This window comes from Leptosomus discolor, chromosome 5, assembly GCF_034619465.1.
Source record: "Leptosomus discolor isolate bLepDis1 chromosome 5, bLepDis1.hap2, whole genome shotgun sequence".
In the NCBI taxonomy this organism is placed as follows: domain Eukaryota; kingdom Metazoa; phylum Chordata; class Aves; order Leptosomiformes; family Leptosomidae; genus Leptosomus; species Leptosomus discolor.
In genome coordinates this window covers 69,562,387-69,578,613 of record NC_141395.1, presented here as the reverse complement: position 1 = coordinate 69,578,613, position 16,227 = coordinate 69,562,387, and the positions used below count along the sequence as shown (strand labels likewise).

Genomic DNA, 16,227 nt, shown 5'->3' with positions numbered 1-16,227 from the left:
TTCCTGTGTGTTACAAACATGGAATAATAATTTCCTATGAAGTTATTAATGGCATGAAAAGATAAGACGATGTCTATCTCCCCTGCCCTCCCGTATTTGAAGGCTTCTAGCTTCCCCTCATATGGAACTGTTAACGTTTTTGCTGTTAGTCATTTGGAATAAGATCAGGCCTGTTGCAGCTCTCGGCAGAACCCTGCTTCTGGGTTCATCACTGGTGACTAGTGCTTGACCTGTGCTTGTTCTTAGCGTGTGTATAGACACCTGAACCCAGCCTCACAAGATCTCGGTAAGAGTGTCTTGTGATAATAACGAGTTTCATGTTTTACAAAAGTCGACTTATTAAATCTTTACTATTACTGTATCAGTCAAGTTTGGAGTCTTGTCAGAGAAGGAAATAGAGGTGTATTTGTTTTGTGAGAGACCTAATTTTCATAAAACTCAGCTGTTTGGCATGAGTGCTGTGTCTGTGCTTGGTAAGAGGCGTGCATGTTCTTCAGTTACTTTTCTGGAGTTTGTGCTGGGACGACGAGCTGTTACAGGCATCATCCTGTGTAATCTCTCAGTCTAACAGCACAGTGTAAATGCTGCTTGAGGGTATCACGGTTCCAGAATCACATACGTGCTCTACAAGCATACCCAAGATCTCAGTCGGTTGTTAGGACTCTTGGATACAAGTTATCCGGTCCTTTTGGCCTTTAAAAGGGTTATTCCTTATTGGTGGCATTAAAGGGATTCTTCAGCTGCTGTTGGAGTGAAGTGTGGTTCATCACCTTCGTGTGGTGCGTGTACATCATCATGCTTCTGGCCAAATACAAATCAGAAGTATTTATCGCACATTTGCGTTTTCTGTGTCGCTGTTGACAATCCAGTCCCATGTAAAGTTTCGAGCGATGTAAATGCAGGGATCAGACATTTACGTGCCTGCAGATGTACAGTAAGTTACAAAAAGATGCTTGTGCGTGCAGAAACTCGCTGCCTTCTGGAAATAAAGCCTCTGAACCCCCACTCCCGTAGGTGTGTCTGGAGGAACAACCTGGTCTTCCAGCAGGTCCTGAAGTGCACCAGCTCCGTGCTTGGGCAGTTGAGTCCTGTGAGTGTCTGGTGGCTGCCTCTGTGTCTGCTGTGCCCCGGCCAAGAGCAACCTGCAGAAGCTCTTAGCTGGCAGTTGCGGGGCACAGCGCTGGATGCTGTTTCGGGTCTCTTGGGCAATCCTCGGATATCCCTGGCTGCTACTGAAAAGTAAGCCTGTCCGTGTGTGCAGCATATCTGGTTTCTCCAGAATGTACACGTGTACTCACGGCAAGTTGGGAAATCTCGTAGGATCAGGTGAATCTGTTAAAAGGTAGCTACATTAAAAGTGAATGAAAAATAGGTTGAGATGGAAGCCATCCTTGTTTGAATGTGTTCCCTGAAGATGTACAGGCAGAAACACAGGTGGACTGAGGGGGACAGAGGAGAGGGGAGGGAGCTACGACCGATTCCTTGGCGTGTGCTTTGATGCTCTGATGAGGATGGCTTTCCCCCTAAGTCTCCAGTGGGAGTTCAGGGAGATGACAGCTCTAGGCTGAAGTGACAGGTTTTTCATTTTTCCCACTTTTCTCCTTCCCCAGTAGGACTTTTCTGGGGAGGGCATGGATGCTTGTCCATCTGGGAGGAACTAGGAAGAAGCTCTGGATATGTTGCCAATTTAATGAGGGTTTGCCCTTTCTGCAAAGGAAGGAGCCAGAATCAGTTGAGCAGCATGTTTCTGGGTGGGGAGTGTCACAGCTCAGTTGTTGGGTCTGAGATGAGCTGTTGGTGGGTGGTGGCGTGGATCCCTGGTTCTCGGGGAAAAATGCAAGAAGAGAAAAATAGCCAGGAACGTCAGTGACAAGTGGTTGCAGGGTGGAAGCTGTGCTGTGCCTGCTGTGAGGGCAGCTCTTTGCTGCATTTCCAGAGTATCAGTCCAGATGTCATGGAAGTCAGGGCAGCTCTGAAGCAACCTTAGGACAGATGTGCTTTTGGGAAGCAATAACTTAGTGGTTTAGTGCAAAAAGCAGTGTCTGGCCTGTCGTGTGAACTATGGAATATAAAATGAAAGGCTATTATAGGCTACTGGATCCAGTTCCTTCTTTCTCAGGTTCATGTTCTTCTCAATTATTCTTTTCATAGACTTCAAACAAACATTCACCAATGCAGTTTCTTTCCACACTGTTTTTATGGGAGAACTAATTTGCTTTGGGATTTTGAAATCTTTCTAGCCTCAATTTATTTATGTCCAATTCAATCCATTTGCTGTTGTTCTAGCAGTTTAAGTTTAGTTATGTCTGGTTCTTCCTTGGTGTTTTGCTTTTTCAGTGTATGTCGATAGACATAAGGTTCTTAACCCTCAGACCAGTTGACTTTTGTGGCAAATTTCCCTGTATTTTCAGTCTGATTTCTATGAATTTGTGAAATCCATGGGTTTTGTTGTTCATCTCCCAGTTAGTTTACACAGTCAACTTACTGTGCAATGGAAGATGACTTTCTGTATCCAGTGATGTTAGATATTCCTCGTTCATTGTCAAAAATAGTGATCCTGTCCTGTTGATTCAGGCTCTGAGCAAAGCCATCAGCTATCTTACTTGGAAATACCTGGATCCTGTTATTAGAATACTCTCTAGTCCTTGTCTGGAGAGTTAATTTTCCATTGGTTTTGGACGTTTTTATGTTAAATATAGATATAAGTCTTTAAAGCATTACTATTTGTAGTTAGATCCTAATGGACTTCTTCATGCAAGAAGCGTTAGTCTAATCTATAACTGGTTTTAAAGTGTGCTGTCAATGACATGCAATCCTGTCTCATGACTACCGCATTTTTCTCTCACCTGAATAATCTTTGTCTTTCAATACTTGGATTTTACTCACTCCCTAAGTCTCACACCAGAGACGATGTACTTGTGGTCTGTCTGGAATCGGGGATTTCCTTGTGCAGATCCCAGCAGCTTTCTGCTGCACTATTGACTGGGCACCAGAGGAAATGGCAAGGAATGTCATTTTAGTTCTGCATTTCCTGTGGCGGGGTTTTGATTTTGGTTTTGTTTTAAACTTAGCAGAATGTGAAGCCCCACAGGCTGTTGCTTCTGTCGTTGTGGAAAGTGAAGAAGGATTTGAAGGGAGGGGTTAAGGAGAGCAAGTCTCCTGCTTCTTTTGCTGCCCACACTGTGGCCCAACCTGGGCCAAGCGGACCTGATGTTGAAGTTAGACACCTCTGCAGCAGCCGCTCTCTGTTCTGGACTTTGTTTCCAGAGAAGTGACATCTGGAGGACAGCAAATTTGGTTCTCTCCAGGCGTCTTACGTACACTTCTGTCCCTTACCTCACCAGCTCCTTGGTCCTTGGCCCTGACAGATCCCTGAGAGAGTCCTGTCTATCCCATTCCTTCCCTGTGTCCTATCACATGCTCCCTGTCTTCCTTCTCATCACTGGGGCAACACAAACGGTTTATGCTGATGTTCTGAATAGAAGTAATTTCGGTTCAAGTTTGACCAAAAGTTTTGCTATCAGAAGTGGGCTAATTTGGTATGTAGAGGTGGGAGACAGGAAGAAGAAGAGGCTTCTGGATTGCACAGCCACAATCCTGAGCCTGCCTGTGTGGAGGGGAGAAGAGGAAGGAGCCAGCTGGCCAAAGCAGATGGCTTTTCTGGAATCATGCGTTGATTTCCATCAATAGAGCAAAGCCAAGTATCTATCCAGGGTATTCTGGAAGAGGTGCCATTCTTGTTACCGCACGCTACGTTGGGGTGACCCCTAATCTCCCAGTAGTTGTATGGAATTACACCCCAAAGGCATGTGGTAGAGCTGGGCTGTGATGTGAACACTATCCCTGTTTCTTTATCCAGTCCCATCCCACTGCTGCTCAGTTTGCTTTGTGGTGGACATCTCGTTCCAATGTGTTCATTACAGGCAAACTGACTCTTGGTCTTGACATATGGTTCAGGACTCAAACTGTGAAAAAGGGTTTGTTTCTCTAAATGTTTTGTGACTTTGGTGCCTTTGAGGCATGGATACCACAGCTGACACACAGACGTGGGCAGATGCATGCCAATAAAGTTGATACTCTTGTGCTTGTTCTTCAAGTAGTCATCCCTTGCTCTTCAAGATGTTTTGGGCATTCTCCCAGTCTGCGCTGACCTGTAACCTGTGTCCATTCTGCTTCCAGTTGACACTGACTATCGTGCGACAGACGGGGGGGCTGGGCATCAGCATCGCAGGGGGCAAGGGCTCCACCCCCTATAAGGGTGACGATGAGGTAAGACTCTGGACTGTATAATTACTGAAGCACCCACTTTCAGGGACTAGTTCTCTGTAGCTGGAGGTTGGATGTCCGTATGTATCAGCTTTGTGGCCGGACTGGGCTTTCAGAGCGAGGTGGGAGCAGCCCTGACCCACCCCTAAGCAGGAGGCTGGCAGGGCTGAGCAGGCTCTCGCCTCTGGAGCATTGCCTCCAGCAGCGATGAGAACCGCTGTTTCTCTCCCATCTGTGTCCTGAAGTACAGGACTCTTGAGACAAAGAGAAAGGGGTTGTCTTCCACACATGTGGTGGCATCAGCTGTGCCATGTTCTCATCCCACTGGAAAAAGATTAAAGCATCATTCCCTTTCCCCTTTGACACCTGCAATAGGATTTCTTTCCCCTTTCTACCACCTCCTGAATGGGGTGGTGCAGCTGCCCTGTCCCCACATCCAGGGTACGGGGTTGGCGAGGGACTCCCTTTCCCTTAAGCTAAATGCAGTGGAGTGGTCTCTCTACACTTCAGAGGGTTGAGGAATGGGCTCCACCTCTTCTAACAAGTAGTTTTGTTTCTAGGGCATCTTTATTTCCCGTGTGTCAGAAGAGGGTCCTGCAGCTCGTGCAGGGGTTCGTGTTGGGGACAAGCTCCTGGAGGTGAGAACCTACCTGCTGTGAAGAAGCAAATGCTTCTAATGACTTGAAAGTGGAGGGAGAAGTATGGTATGGTATTTCTTTGCATCACGCTAGTTTGTAGGCCAAATTAAGCATCAGGAGCTGTTCAAAAGCCAAACAAAATTCTGCTGACTCAGAGTTAGTTGTTTAATGTTAGCGTTAATCCTTTTGCTGCTTCATAAGGACAGAAATTGCTCCTGTGTTCACTCTCCCCCAGCTCTGAAGTGTTGTGTAACCCAGGTGGGAAGAGATGCTCAACAGTGTGTGCCCACGTCCCCAGCAGGCTGACCAGCCAGCCTCTGCACATCTGCCTTCCTGCGTGGGGCAAAAGTGAACCTTGTAAGATAACTTCTTAACCAGGGAGCCAGCCATATGCCATACTTGCCCGCCTTCAAATTATTTAAAAACGTGATTAATCATACAGAATTGAGGTACACTTGAGGAAGGGTTGGTTGTATTATGGAGGGAATAGATGTCACTACAGTGCTGGGCAGAGACCAGAGGAGTAAGTGGTCTGTGTACCCCGGTGGGAACAAGATGTCAACCCACCTCTGCAGGGGAAGAGCTCTGCTCCCGCTGGGCGGCAGCTGCTAGGGCTGGAGCTGTCTGTGCAGCTCTTGGAAGAACTCCCCACAGGTAAGGGTTGTGCCTGTCCCTGTCCCCAGGTGAACGGCGTGTCCCTGCACTGTGCTGAGCATCACGTGGCGGTGGAAGCTCTGCGTGGATCAGGAAGCTCCGTCTCCATGACGGTTCTGCGGGAGCGGATGGTGGAGCCGGAGAACGCCATCACTGTCACACCGCTGCGCCCTGAGGATGACTACAGCCCTCGTGAGAGGCGAGGTGGTCTGCGCTTCCCAGAGCGACCCGAGGGGGCACCTCCCACAGAGAGATACTCCACCTGCCTTATGCGCAATGAGAAGGGCCTGGGCTTCAGCATTGCTGGTGGCAAAGGCTCCACACCCTACCGGGCCGGTGACACGGTCAGTAATGATTCCCTGGAAAGGAAGGTGCTTGATCCCCAAGTCTCAGCACCGCTTGTGGGAGCAGCGTAGGGTCTTCCTCACCGGTGGGCATGCGGCAGTGCAGCATGGCCCTGGGCTGGTGGGCCAGGCAGGCTCTGGGAGCCGGAGTCTACTCCTAAGCTGGGGAAGGAGAGAAGTTCAGGAGGTGGGGCTGGGGCTCACAGTCTCTGCCAGTGACATTTAATCTTGCTGCTGTCCTCTTGACATATATTCTGGGCTCTCAGCCACATGAAGGCTTTGCTGCAGCTGGAGGGTTTTGCAGGTGACTCTGGAGGCAGAAGAGGGTTTGTGTGGAGTGAGGAACAGGTGGGAGTGCCAGGGCAGGGGAGGGGTCTGCAAAGGGGAAAGGGCTGAGACCTGCTTGGAGTCCAGGAGCAATTCTGGAAAGCCAAGCCAGAGTGAGGGGAAGCACAGGCCGCTCTGACCCTTCTGACTGTGTTTCAGGGGATCTTTATCTCACGGATTGCAGAGGGTGGTGCAGCCCATCGGGACGGGATCCTGCACGTAGGAGATCGGGTCATCTCGGTGAGTATGGCTGTGCAGGGAAGCAGTCTGACTCGGCACCCTGCCTTCCTCATACAGGGACTGTTTTTCTGTCATTGAAGCTGGATTTTAGGGGTCCTTTTTTCAGCTCCTGAGCCTTCTGGGAAAGTATTTAATCTTGGTGGTTCTACCCCTGCCTGTGACTGATGGTGGGTGCAGTTAATGCCTCCCCTTTTCCCAGGCGCTTTCCCCCAGGAACAGCCTGTGGCAGTCTGGGCTGTACTGGAGAGAGATGGTATGACAGCACTGCCCAAGCCTGGTGTCCCTCCAGGGCCTTGTAGGACAGCCCTAGCGGGTTCTGCACAGCACGGGGTGTGGGGAGGGAAGCCCTGTGGGGCAGAGCTGACTGGCTGCCTGCGGAGAGCAGGGTGGCAGGGGCCGGCGTAGGCTGAGGCAGAGGGAGGCTGCCCGGGGGTGGTGTGGAGCTGGGCAGGGCATACTGCAGTGCTTCTCCCTGCTTTCGTTTGAAACTCCGACCCCAGTTGCCCTTCCTGTTTGTGCCAGTGGTATGGATCTCACTGCTGCCTCTAACCTCAAATCTCTCTGCCTAACGTGTCACTCGCTCCCCCTCCTGCGGGGAGAGTCTGCTGAGTCTCCTGACCCTCTTCCCAAGCTCGCATGCTGCCTCCGAGTGAAAGCTCCTGCATCCTGGTGCTGGTGGTGGGTTTCTGATCCAGCTGTTGTGGTAAGAGCACGTGTTACCACAGAGCTGGCGTGAGTAAACACTGATACAGCCTTGTCAGTGCTGGCTTCTGTCTGCTCTATCCCTAGGCTGGGGGCTGTGTTGTATTTGCTCTGGCACAAAATTTTAGTGAAGCTTTGGCCCAGGTCCGGACATCTGTATCTTGGCAGGAGACTTGAACTGGTGCAGCATCTCTCCCTCCTTGCTAGTGCTCCCCGCTCCTTTCAAAATCTAGCCATGACCCTGATTGTTTCCAGATAGCTTAAATTATTTTGGTTTTGCTCATCTTTTGATGCTCCACTGGTACAGAGGCATGACTGAGAGGTGTAATTGCAGGCACACGGCCTATCACGTGGTGTTGATTTGCTCTACCTGTGGCAAGAAGGAAACATAGGATCTCAGAGCAGAGTCAGAAGTCAAACCTGTCTCCATGCCCCATTAGCAGCTCTATTTATATCTGTGGGCAGCTTCATAGGAAAAGCAGATCTAATTCCCTAGCAATAGCTTGTGGTGTCTTCAGACCGCAGTGTATGGGCTCAGGGCTCACAGAACTCAGGGCCTTTGTTAGATTTTAATGTGGATGAAGGCCTTGCTGCTCTTGTCCTCTACACGCCCCGCTGCAGTGGTGAGGGCAGTGTTACTGCATAGGCAGGAAATACGTCCGTGCTCGAGGCATGGTCCTCTGCTCTCAAGGGTGTTACCTGTGCTGAGGTGTGTGTAGTCATAAAAGGTCTGCTCAGCTTCAGCTGCAGCTCAAATCTTGTGCTCAGTTATGACGAAAGCAGGAACAGATTATTATCTTCCAGGAGAACACTTACTTAGTCTGGACTGTTCACATAACTTCTGTGCCTTCCAGCAAGTGTCTGACTGTCACTTCTCCGGCAGCCGTGCCTCCTGGCAGCAGTTGCCATTCTGCCTTTCCTGCTTGCGGGGTTCACTGCTGAGTACGATACCCACGTGGTGGTAGCATTGCATCCTGAGGCCTCTCATGCCTTCTCGGTGATGTTTGTTCTCGAGAATATCTGCTTGCTCTAAGAGATGCATGAGCAGCTGTGTGAGTTTCGCTTAGTCTCTGGCAAAATCTGGTTGGAGCTGTGGGGCTGCCGTGGCCCAGGGATGCTGGATGTTGAGAGAGTGTCTGCTCACTTGAGAGCAGTGCCTGCATAGCATTGTGTGAAGTCCCTGGTTACCACAGCTCTTTTGCAGCAATGGTTGCCCATTTTTATTGGAAACGTTCAGGATGTGGTGATTCCGGGGATGCGCAGTGCAGGCTGAGCGTGTTCCCTGTATCTGCATGGGGGAAGCAAGAGGGCCCTCATTAGGGCACAGGCGGTGTCATAGGTCCAGCAGGCGGAGGCCCATTTCCAAAGCCATAGTCTCCTCGTCATGCCTCAGTTTTTGCTTTGCCAAAGAATTTTTGTCATCTTAGGAAAAGAAATACAGCACAGCTTCATACTCTTCCCCTGTGCTCTAAACCGTCCTGGACTTCTCTGCGGAGGAAGGACTGGACTAGCTCCTTTTACTTTCTTAAGGGAGCTTTGAGCACATGGATTGAAGAGCCCAGCCTAGATCTCTCTTCAAAGTTAACACCCCACAAAACTCACCAGTGACTGACTGCTAACTTCCCAGCTTTCCCCATAGTCTAGTGTGTCTTGGGAGTCATCACAGGCTTCTTGAGAGTTGCTTGCTACTGGAAGCCATGGGGCAGGAAGCCGCAAGGGGGGAATGTTGGAGAGTTTGAATCGTGGGATGGGAATCTAGCAGGGAGGGTGCTAGTGGCTAAGGCCAGCTGTTTTTTGGGGATAGGACTGGGAGTAGACTGGAGAAAACTGATTCTAGGGGAGACTGGGCAGTAGTAGCACCAGGGCTACTGGGGCTACTGGGGGTCCTAATGAGAGCAGTTTGACCATTCTCATCATCTTGTCAGTGGCAGAACAATAACAGAGGGGAATGTGTGAAGTCGAGAGTGGATGCTGCTACAACAGGTCTGTCTGTGGAGTAGCTTGTGCCTTGATCTGGTGATAAGAAACTAAGGGCCAAGTCTCTTCTGCAGTCATCTTTGTTAAAAAGTGCGGTATCTGCAGATGGGAGGACCCAAGGGGATCCTCCCTTCCCAGTCCACTGGACACAAGGCTGCCAGGTCCAGCCATCAGGAAGGCTAAGCGCAGATTCCAAAGATAAAGCACACTGCAGACATGCCTGTCCCCAGATTTACACAGACGAGAAGGGCAGCAGTACCTTTACAGGCGCATACGTAAACACAAACAGTCCTCGTTGGGCACGAACGACATGGACAACTTAACCCTGTTCCTGCCCTCTGCGAATCAGGTTTAAGGTTTGCTAGTGGAGCATGCACATACACTTCCTCACTCAGCTTACATAAATATTTATGTTTGCAGGTCTCTTCCGTCTCTGGCCCAAGAGTCAAATTCTTCAAGGCTCTTTGGTCAGACACTGAGCCTTTTATCCAGTTTCTGGGCCAGCTGTTTGGCCTTTCCACATTTTGGATTCTTACTTGCTGGCTTGAATTTTACTAGTAGGTCTTGGACACATACCCAGAATAGAGAGCAAACTCGGACAGTAAATACAAACAGAGACGGCTAAAAAGATAGAGCAGACTGTGATGATCAGGCACAGGCTTGGCCAGACAAGCGTACTGGCCAGCAGCCTGCTTGCGTGTGATCAGCCTCTTTTATTCTCCACCCTCTCCATTTTCCCATGCTTGTTCCTCCCCTCTCCTCCTTGCCCCCCCCCCTTCCTCACCTGAGATCCTTCTGCTAAACATCCCATAATAAGTTTTGCACCTTCCCACAGTCCCCCTTAAAACTTCCTGTAGCCAGTTTGCCCTTTCCCATGGGAGCTGTTCTGGTAACCCATGATAATCTTGATTTCCTCTGGATGTGGATGACCAAGTTTTCCGGCCGCATTTCGTTAATGTTACCCTTTGAGTGATTCCGTTAATGATCCGTCCGTGAGTGTCTTGAGCCTTGCCTCCATTTTCTGCATTTCTTTAAGGACTGTGCACTGATGTGTTTAATTTGTTACCTTTCCTGCTTGTTGCCGTGTCAGTGAGGCTGCACAGCAGCCCTTACGCAGGCTCCTTGACATCCTTCCTCTTCCTGCACGCCTGTGCGGGCTGGTGTGCCTTCACGTCCTCTGTTTGTCCGCTGTGCTTGGTGCCAAAGGTGTCCCTTGGGGGACGGTGCTCTGAGCGGAGGAAATGCTGTGGGGCTGAGCATTTCCCCTTCGTGTCCAGCACCGTACAGGGCTGTCTTGCCTGCCTTCGTGTTGTAGGGGCAGTGGCCCGCTTGACCGGGAACGGGATGGGGCAAGTCAGACGAGGCGGGTGGTGGTGTTGATGGAGGTTCTGGATGAAGCCTTGTTAGACTGTGCGGTCGGCTTTGTCCAGAAACTGCTTGCTTGGAAGGAGCTGGGGAGTAACTATAATATTTCTAGGAGTCAGATAGTGAGGAATCAGGCTACAAAATCCAGTTGCTGTAGCTGTGGCAAAGTCACGTTAGTGTTTCATAAGGTGATCAAACTCCATCTTAAGGACTGTTGTTTTTGTGTCCTCAGTGTTCATTTTGGAAAGCTTTTCCAGAACCGAAAGACTAGAAATCTTCTAATTTTCGGGTTCAACTTTTTCATGGCAAGTTTCGTCCTTTTGGCAGTGTTCTTCAAGCTTAGCTCTCCTCTCAGTATTCTGTCCCTCACATTCATGGAGAACAGTCACATTCTTTCTGGTCCTTTGAGTTTCTGGGCAAGCTGTTTTAAGTCTTAATTTTGTAGGAAAGGCTCTCTGTTCCCCTGCCTCTTGCAGCAGCTTTTCTCTGCACCTCTTGCTAACTTATGCTAGATGCCAGTTAATTTTTTTATGTGTGAAGGATGAGAATAATATACAGTTTTTCAGATGAGTTCTCTTCAGTGCTTTGTGTGAATGACATTGCTGCTTCCCTGTGTGTACTGGAAGTACCTCTTTGAAGCGTTACATCTTGATATCACAAGATTCTGCAGCTGTATTCTCGAAATTGTTTGGCATAGCATATTGGATAATGGTCTCTTGTCCAAAAGAATTCTAGTTTTCCTTTTGTGTCAGCCAGTCGGTCGCTCTGGACTAGCAGTGTCTCTCGGTGCTTCCAAGTCTTTTCATACCTGGGGTACGCTTTTTGTGGCTTAAAACCGACGTCTTCCCCAGACTGCCATGACCTTGCCCAGCATGGGTGGACAGCAACCCAGTGGCCAGTGACAGGTCCCATCGCCCATCAGATCGTGCTCTTCAGTGCCTGCGTCTGGGCTTTGAGAGTGAGTGATAAGGGCAGATGGCCTAGTGCTATGGCACATCAGCGACTTCTGGGAGTCGCTGTTTTGTCTTCTTCCCACATTGAGATCTTTGGACCCATTCCTTTAATGCAACCTCTTGGGCTTTTTTTTTTCGTGACCCAGTGGGAAAGCTGGAGTGCAAAGCCAAGCAGGAGTGAGGGGTGCTCTCTTGGTAATGAGTGAGCCACAGCACGGTTTAGGCAGTAGCTAGGTTTGTAGTGCTTCAGGAGGTGGAGCATCGTACTCGGTCTTCATGGTCCCCTGGAGCATCACTGATGCCCTTAGGGCTTGGAGGTGTACCGGGAACGTGGGAAAGAGTCTGGTAAGCTGTCTAGAAAGAAGATTGTGGTCAGGTGGGAATGAGCAGGTGCCTGTGTCCCTTTGCCAGGTAGGAAGGAGCGGGGTACGTTACCATGTGCTTTGGGGAACAGGCTTTTGAGAAGGGGCAGTGTTCCAGCAGAATGGGGTCCCTTAGGGTGCTTGGCTAAGTGCTTGAAATGACAGGGTGTACTCGAGTGATGGTCTGACACTGAGTTTGCGGGTCGTTCTAGATCAATGGGGTAGACATGACAGAAGCCAGGCATGATCAGGCAGTAGCGCTGCTTACCGCATCCTCCCCCACCATCGTGCTGCTGGTAGAGAGAGAGGGTGCAGAGCAGCTCAGCGAGGGAGACTCGCCAGGCGTGCCACGAGTGCGCATGCACTCCCCGCCACCGCCTCCCAGCCATGGGGAGAGCCCACCGGAGGAGGCGCCCTCGCTGCAAAGGAACCATCTGTCTAAAGGCCTGGAGGATCAATATCCCATTGAGGTGAGTCTGTCTGTTGGAATATGGGGTAGCGTAATCTTGGGTATTTTTCATTTGAAAAGTTGGTAATCTGGTGAGGGCTGGCCCACTGTGTTATTGGGGCGTTGGGAAGTACTGGGGAGCCCCCTTGTCTTGTGGGTGCTTACCTTGTGCTCACTCACGTAAAAGATCCCCGACTCCATATTTTTCAGTGTTTGGGGTCCTTATGTGATACCCCTTATTCCTTTTGACTCTGCTTCTTGTTCCCTCAAGGAAATTCACCTTGTAAAAGCAGGTGGTCCCCTGGGACTCAGCATCGTAGGAGGCAGTGACCATTCAAGCCATCCATTTGGGATTCATGAACCAGGTGTCTTCATTTCAAAGGTAGAGTCCTATGTGAGCAGCCTAGCAGTGGACATTCCTGAGCTGTTTGGTTATTGGGGTTAAGATAAAGGGTTTTGATGCAAGAGTCTGAGAAGTACAGTATAGATTTAAAAAAAAAAAAGGGATGATGGAGGGATGCATGCATATGTAAAGAGTTAGCTTGTACTAGACATGCTGCTGTTGTGGAAATCTAATTGGCATGTAAAAGCTTGCAAACCTTTATCATTCATGATGGACAGTTTGGAGAGAGTTAGCTTTTGAAATTGCTGGGCTTATGTTAGCTTCTGTTGAACCCTGGAAAGATGCAGGCATTTCAGAAAACCAGTCATTACTCAGAAAATGATAGTATAAGAATATGGGAACGTATTGAATGACACTTTGAAGAAAATCTTACTTCGTTCTTTGCTGGCGTTCGCAGACAGTTGCCTCTTCGGGAACTTTGGTTGCAGAGAAAGAAGTCAAAACAGGCTTCAGAGAATGTTGGAGGACAGCCTAGGGACACAATCAGTGTCTTTCCAAGAAGAGATGGAATTTCCTTCTCTAGTTGAATGTTAATGATTGTTTGTAGGTCATTCCCCGTGGACTGGCATCCCGCAGTGGGCTCCGTGTAGGGGACAGGATCCTGGAGGTAAACAGTATTGACCTGCGCCACGCTACCCACCAGGAAGCAGTGAATGCCCTGCTCTCCAACACCCAGGAGCTGACTATGTTAGTAAGGCGAGATCCGCCACCACCTGGTATGCAGGTAGGTTCTGGGTAAGAGAACTGGGGGAATCGCACCCTTCTTTACAGAAAGATCACTTTTGAAGGCAATTTCTTATCTAGCTGAAGGCCTGGGACTAGGATACAACCAAACTTCTGGTTGAAATTTCCTTCTCTTTTGGCAGAATCGGTCTCTTGTAAGTATGTAACCTGTTGAGGACTGCGGAGGGTCTTTTGCCACGCCCATGGTGATACTGTGGTCAGAGAATGATCAGATTTCTTGAAGACCAGACCTGAACAGGAGACAGAAATGCAGAAAAGGGCAGAGCCTCATCAGAAGGAATAGGCTGTGCCAGATGAGCGAAGGGTCTAATTCAGGCCCTTTTCAGGATATTTAGAATATGGCCAGCTTCTAGGAGTGTTTCCTCAATAACTCCAGTCTGAACTTGACCCAGAAACAAGGAGACCTTTTCTGTGTTTACAGGAAATATGCATTGAAAAGGCTCCAGGAGAAAAGCTGGGCATCAGCATCCGGGGTGGAGCAAAAGGTCATGCTGGAAATCCGTTTGATCCCACTGATGAAGGCATCTTCATTTCTAAGGTACCAGACCACTAACTCTGCAACTTGGCTGCATGCAAGGACTGCAGGGAAAAGGGTGTTCCCTGTGGAACTTGTTCGATACACACTCTCCGCTTTCCGCTGGGTGCCTCGGCTCTCCTGGAGGATTCTCTATCCACTGAAGGAGGCGCGTCCGTTTCCCTCTCTACAACAGCTACAAAATTTCTTCTTTCATTTCCTGTGTTTGCCTTTTTTTTGCCTTGTGTTTCTTCTCTTGCTTTTTTCATATAACATGAACCCAAAGTTCTTTCCTTTCCCTCTCCGTTCCTGTGGCTTCCCCCAAGTGCTTGTGGCCTTCCTGCCCACTCGAACGTGTATGCTCTTTCCTCCTCTCGTCGAAAGCATTATGAATTGCTCACCTTTCCCCCTGTGCCACGCACCCTGTGTGTGATTCTGTTCCGTTTCCTTTGTAAAGGACTGCTTGTGTGCGTACTTCTGTGTCGTGTCACTTCTCCCCAAGAAGTAATGCGTATTTTCTTTTCAACACTATCCTGTGTATAAGCTTATGCTCCTCCCAGCCCTCACCAAAAAGTATTGCCTTTTCTTTCTTGTTAGCAGCGGAACATAGTGATGAGCGGCCTAATTTTTGGTCTTGCTGCTGACCAAAGAAGGACTCTGGACGTTCGTGTTAGTGTCACTGGTTCCCTCTTTAGCTGGTACGGTAGGGCAGAAGCTCTGCTCTAGCTCGAGAGGTCTTAATAATCCTTGCTGGATGGTGGGCACTCTGTAATTGCCAGTTAACCCTTTCTAATAATGGGCTTTGTACTTTCAAAGAAAGGGAATACTCAGCATTTGTAATTTGATATAACTTCTTTATCTGAGTTTTAAAGTTAAAAGATTAAATTAATTCTGTGAAAGTAATAGTTACACATTCAACTGCAGTATTTGTGATAGGAGTAAAGGAAAACCTTAGATTACTGTAACCTGCAGTTATTTTTAACGATTAGGTTTGTTTTTATCTCCTTCAGTGTTATTTAGGGGTTTGGAAGGCTTACAGTTTAATCCCATTGCAGAGTTCGGTTACCCCCTTCCCTCCCCCCGCCCCGTTTTTAATTTTTTTTAATAAAAGTTGTTTTAGTTTGTGGAGAACCAAAGCACTGAACTTTTCTGCTCTCCCCTCAACTTCACCTTGATCTCTCTTACCTGCTCTAACCAGAGTGGTCTTCCTGCTTCTCTTATTTTGTCTGTGTATTTTCAGTAACTGAGAGACAAAGTAGAGCTTTTTCTTCTTCCTCCTCTTTGGATGTCTGTTTACTACTTTCTTTCTCCTTAGTTTTTCTTAGTTTGCATTTCCATTGAGTCCCTTAATTGTAATTTTTTTAGAAGTTGTAGTCTGGTTCTTCCTTTTTCAAACCTTCTTGACAAAGCGTTACGGGTTGAATAGCATGAGAAGTATAAATTATATCTACCATTTGTAATTCATGATCTGTCTCAGTGGGGATGGCTCAGTGTCCCTCAGTGACATATCAGTAATACAGATGACAGTTGGCATTAAGGACATTTTTCTACATTAACTTCACCTCCTCCCATTATTTCTGGGTGTTCCACTGTCACACTTATGCACTTGCTTTCCCTGGAAAAGAAATTGTGAGTACTTGGTCTTTTTCCGTTCAGCTGCATGTGACCACTTTTGTGCATGCACACGCACTCACAGATACTTAAATGATTTCCTTTACAGCCCTGAAGAAATCGTGTGTAGACATGCATGGCTGATTTCCCTCCCTTCAAACCTGAAAAAATAAAAATTAAAATTTAAAAAAATGCATGCAGCATCTTTTTCCCCTCTTTTTACCAGTACTTTATTAGACATATAGCTGTTGTTTTTTCTCAAACAGCTCTTGTAAAGCCAATAAGCACCCATGCCTTTGGTTTGTTTGGGGTTTTTTGGCCTCTCTGATCCCAGTAAGACATGGTGTGCAGTAGTCCTTTCTTTCGTTCCTTCCTCTGGTGTTACCTCTGCCTCCATCCAGCCTTGACAGCCAGTCATGCATGTCCTTGCATTTCCCTGACCCAGCAACCAACCCAGTGTGCCCTTGTGCTCGCTTTGTTCTCCTGTCGTAGATCCTGCAGGCTTCACTTGAGATCTCCGACGTTGACGTAGTCTTTCTGCGAAGCCCTCGTGTAGCCCTGCTTGTCGTTCCCTGTGTAAAGCTTAGTCGTGTTGGTTCTTTGCCTTTGAGACTGGGCCTTTGGACTGAAGCCATTCCTTTGTCTCTGGTGTCCCATGAGGTCTGTCTGTGCCTCGGGC

At 48.6% G+C, this 16,227-nt stretch overlaps 1 protein-coding gene across 4 annotated transcripts in view; it reads left to right on the top strand.

Moving 5' to 3' along the window:
• SCRIB (scribble planar cell polarity protein) overlaps window positions 1-16,227 on the top strand; it is a 102,927-nt gene that overhangs the window by 43,973 nt on the left and 42,727 nt on the right. For all 4 annotated transcript variants that reach the window (XM_086464954.1, XM_086464953.1, XM_086464951.1 and 1 more), the window contains exons 17-24: window positions 4,180-4,269; window positions 4,827-4,904; window positions 5,588-5,902; window positions 6,389-6,469; window positions 12,041-12,298; window positions 12,548-12,658; window positions 13,227-13,403; window positions 13,845-13,961. In XM_086464954.1, coding sequence (XP_086321080.1) covers window positions 4,180-4,269; window positions 4,827-4,904; window positions 5,588-5,902; window positions 6,389-6,469; window positions 12,041-12,298; window positions 12,548-12,658; window positions 13,227-13,403; window positions 13,845-13,961 — 1,227 coding nt within the window. The remainder of the gene's footprint in view (window positions 1-4,179; window positions 4,270-4,826; window positions 4,905-5,587; window positions 5,903-6,388; window positions 6,470-12,040; window positions 12,299-12,547; window positions 12,659-13,226; window positions 13,404-13,844; window positions 13,962-16,227) is intronic.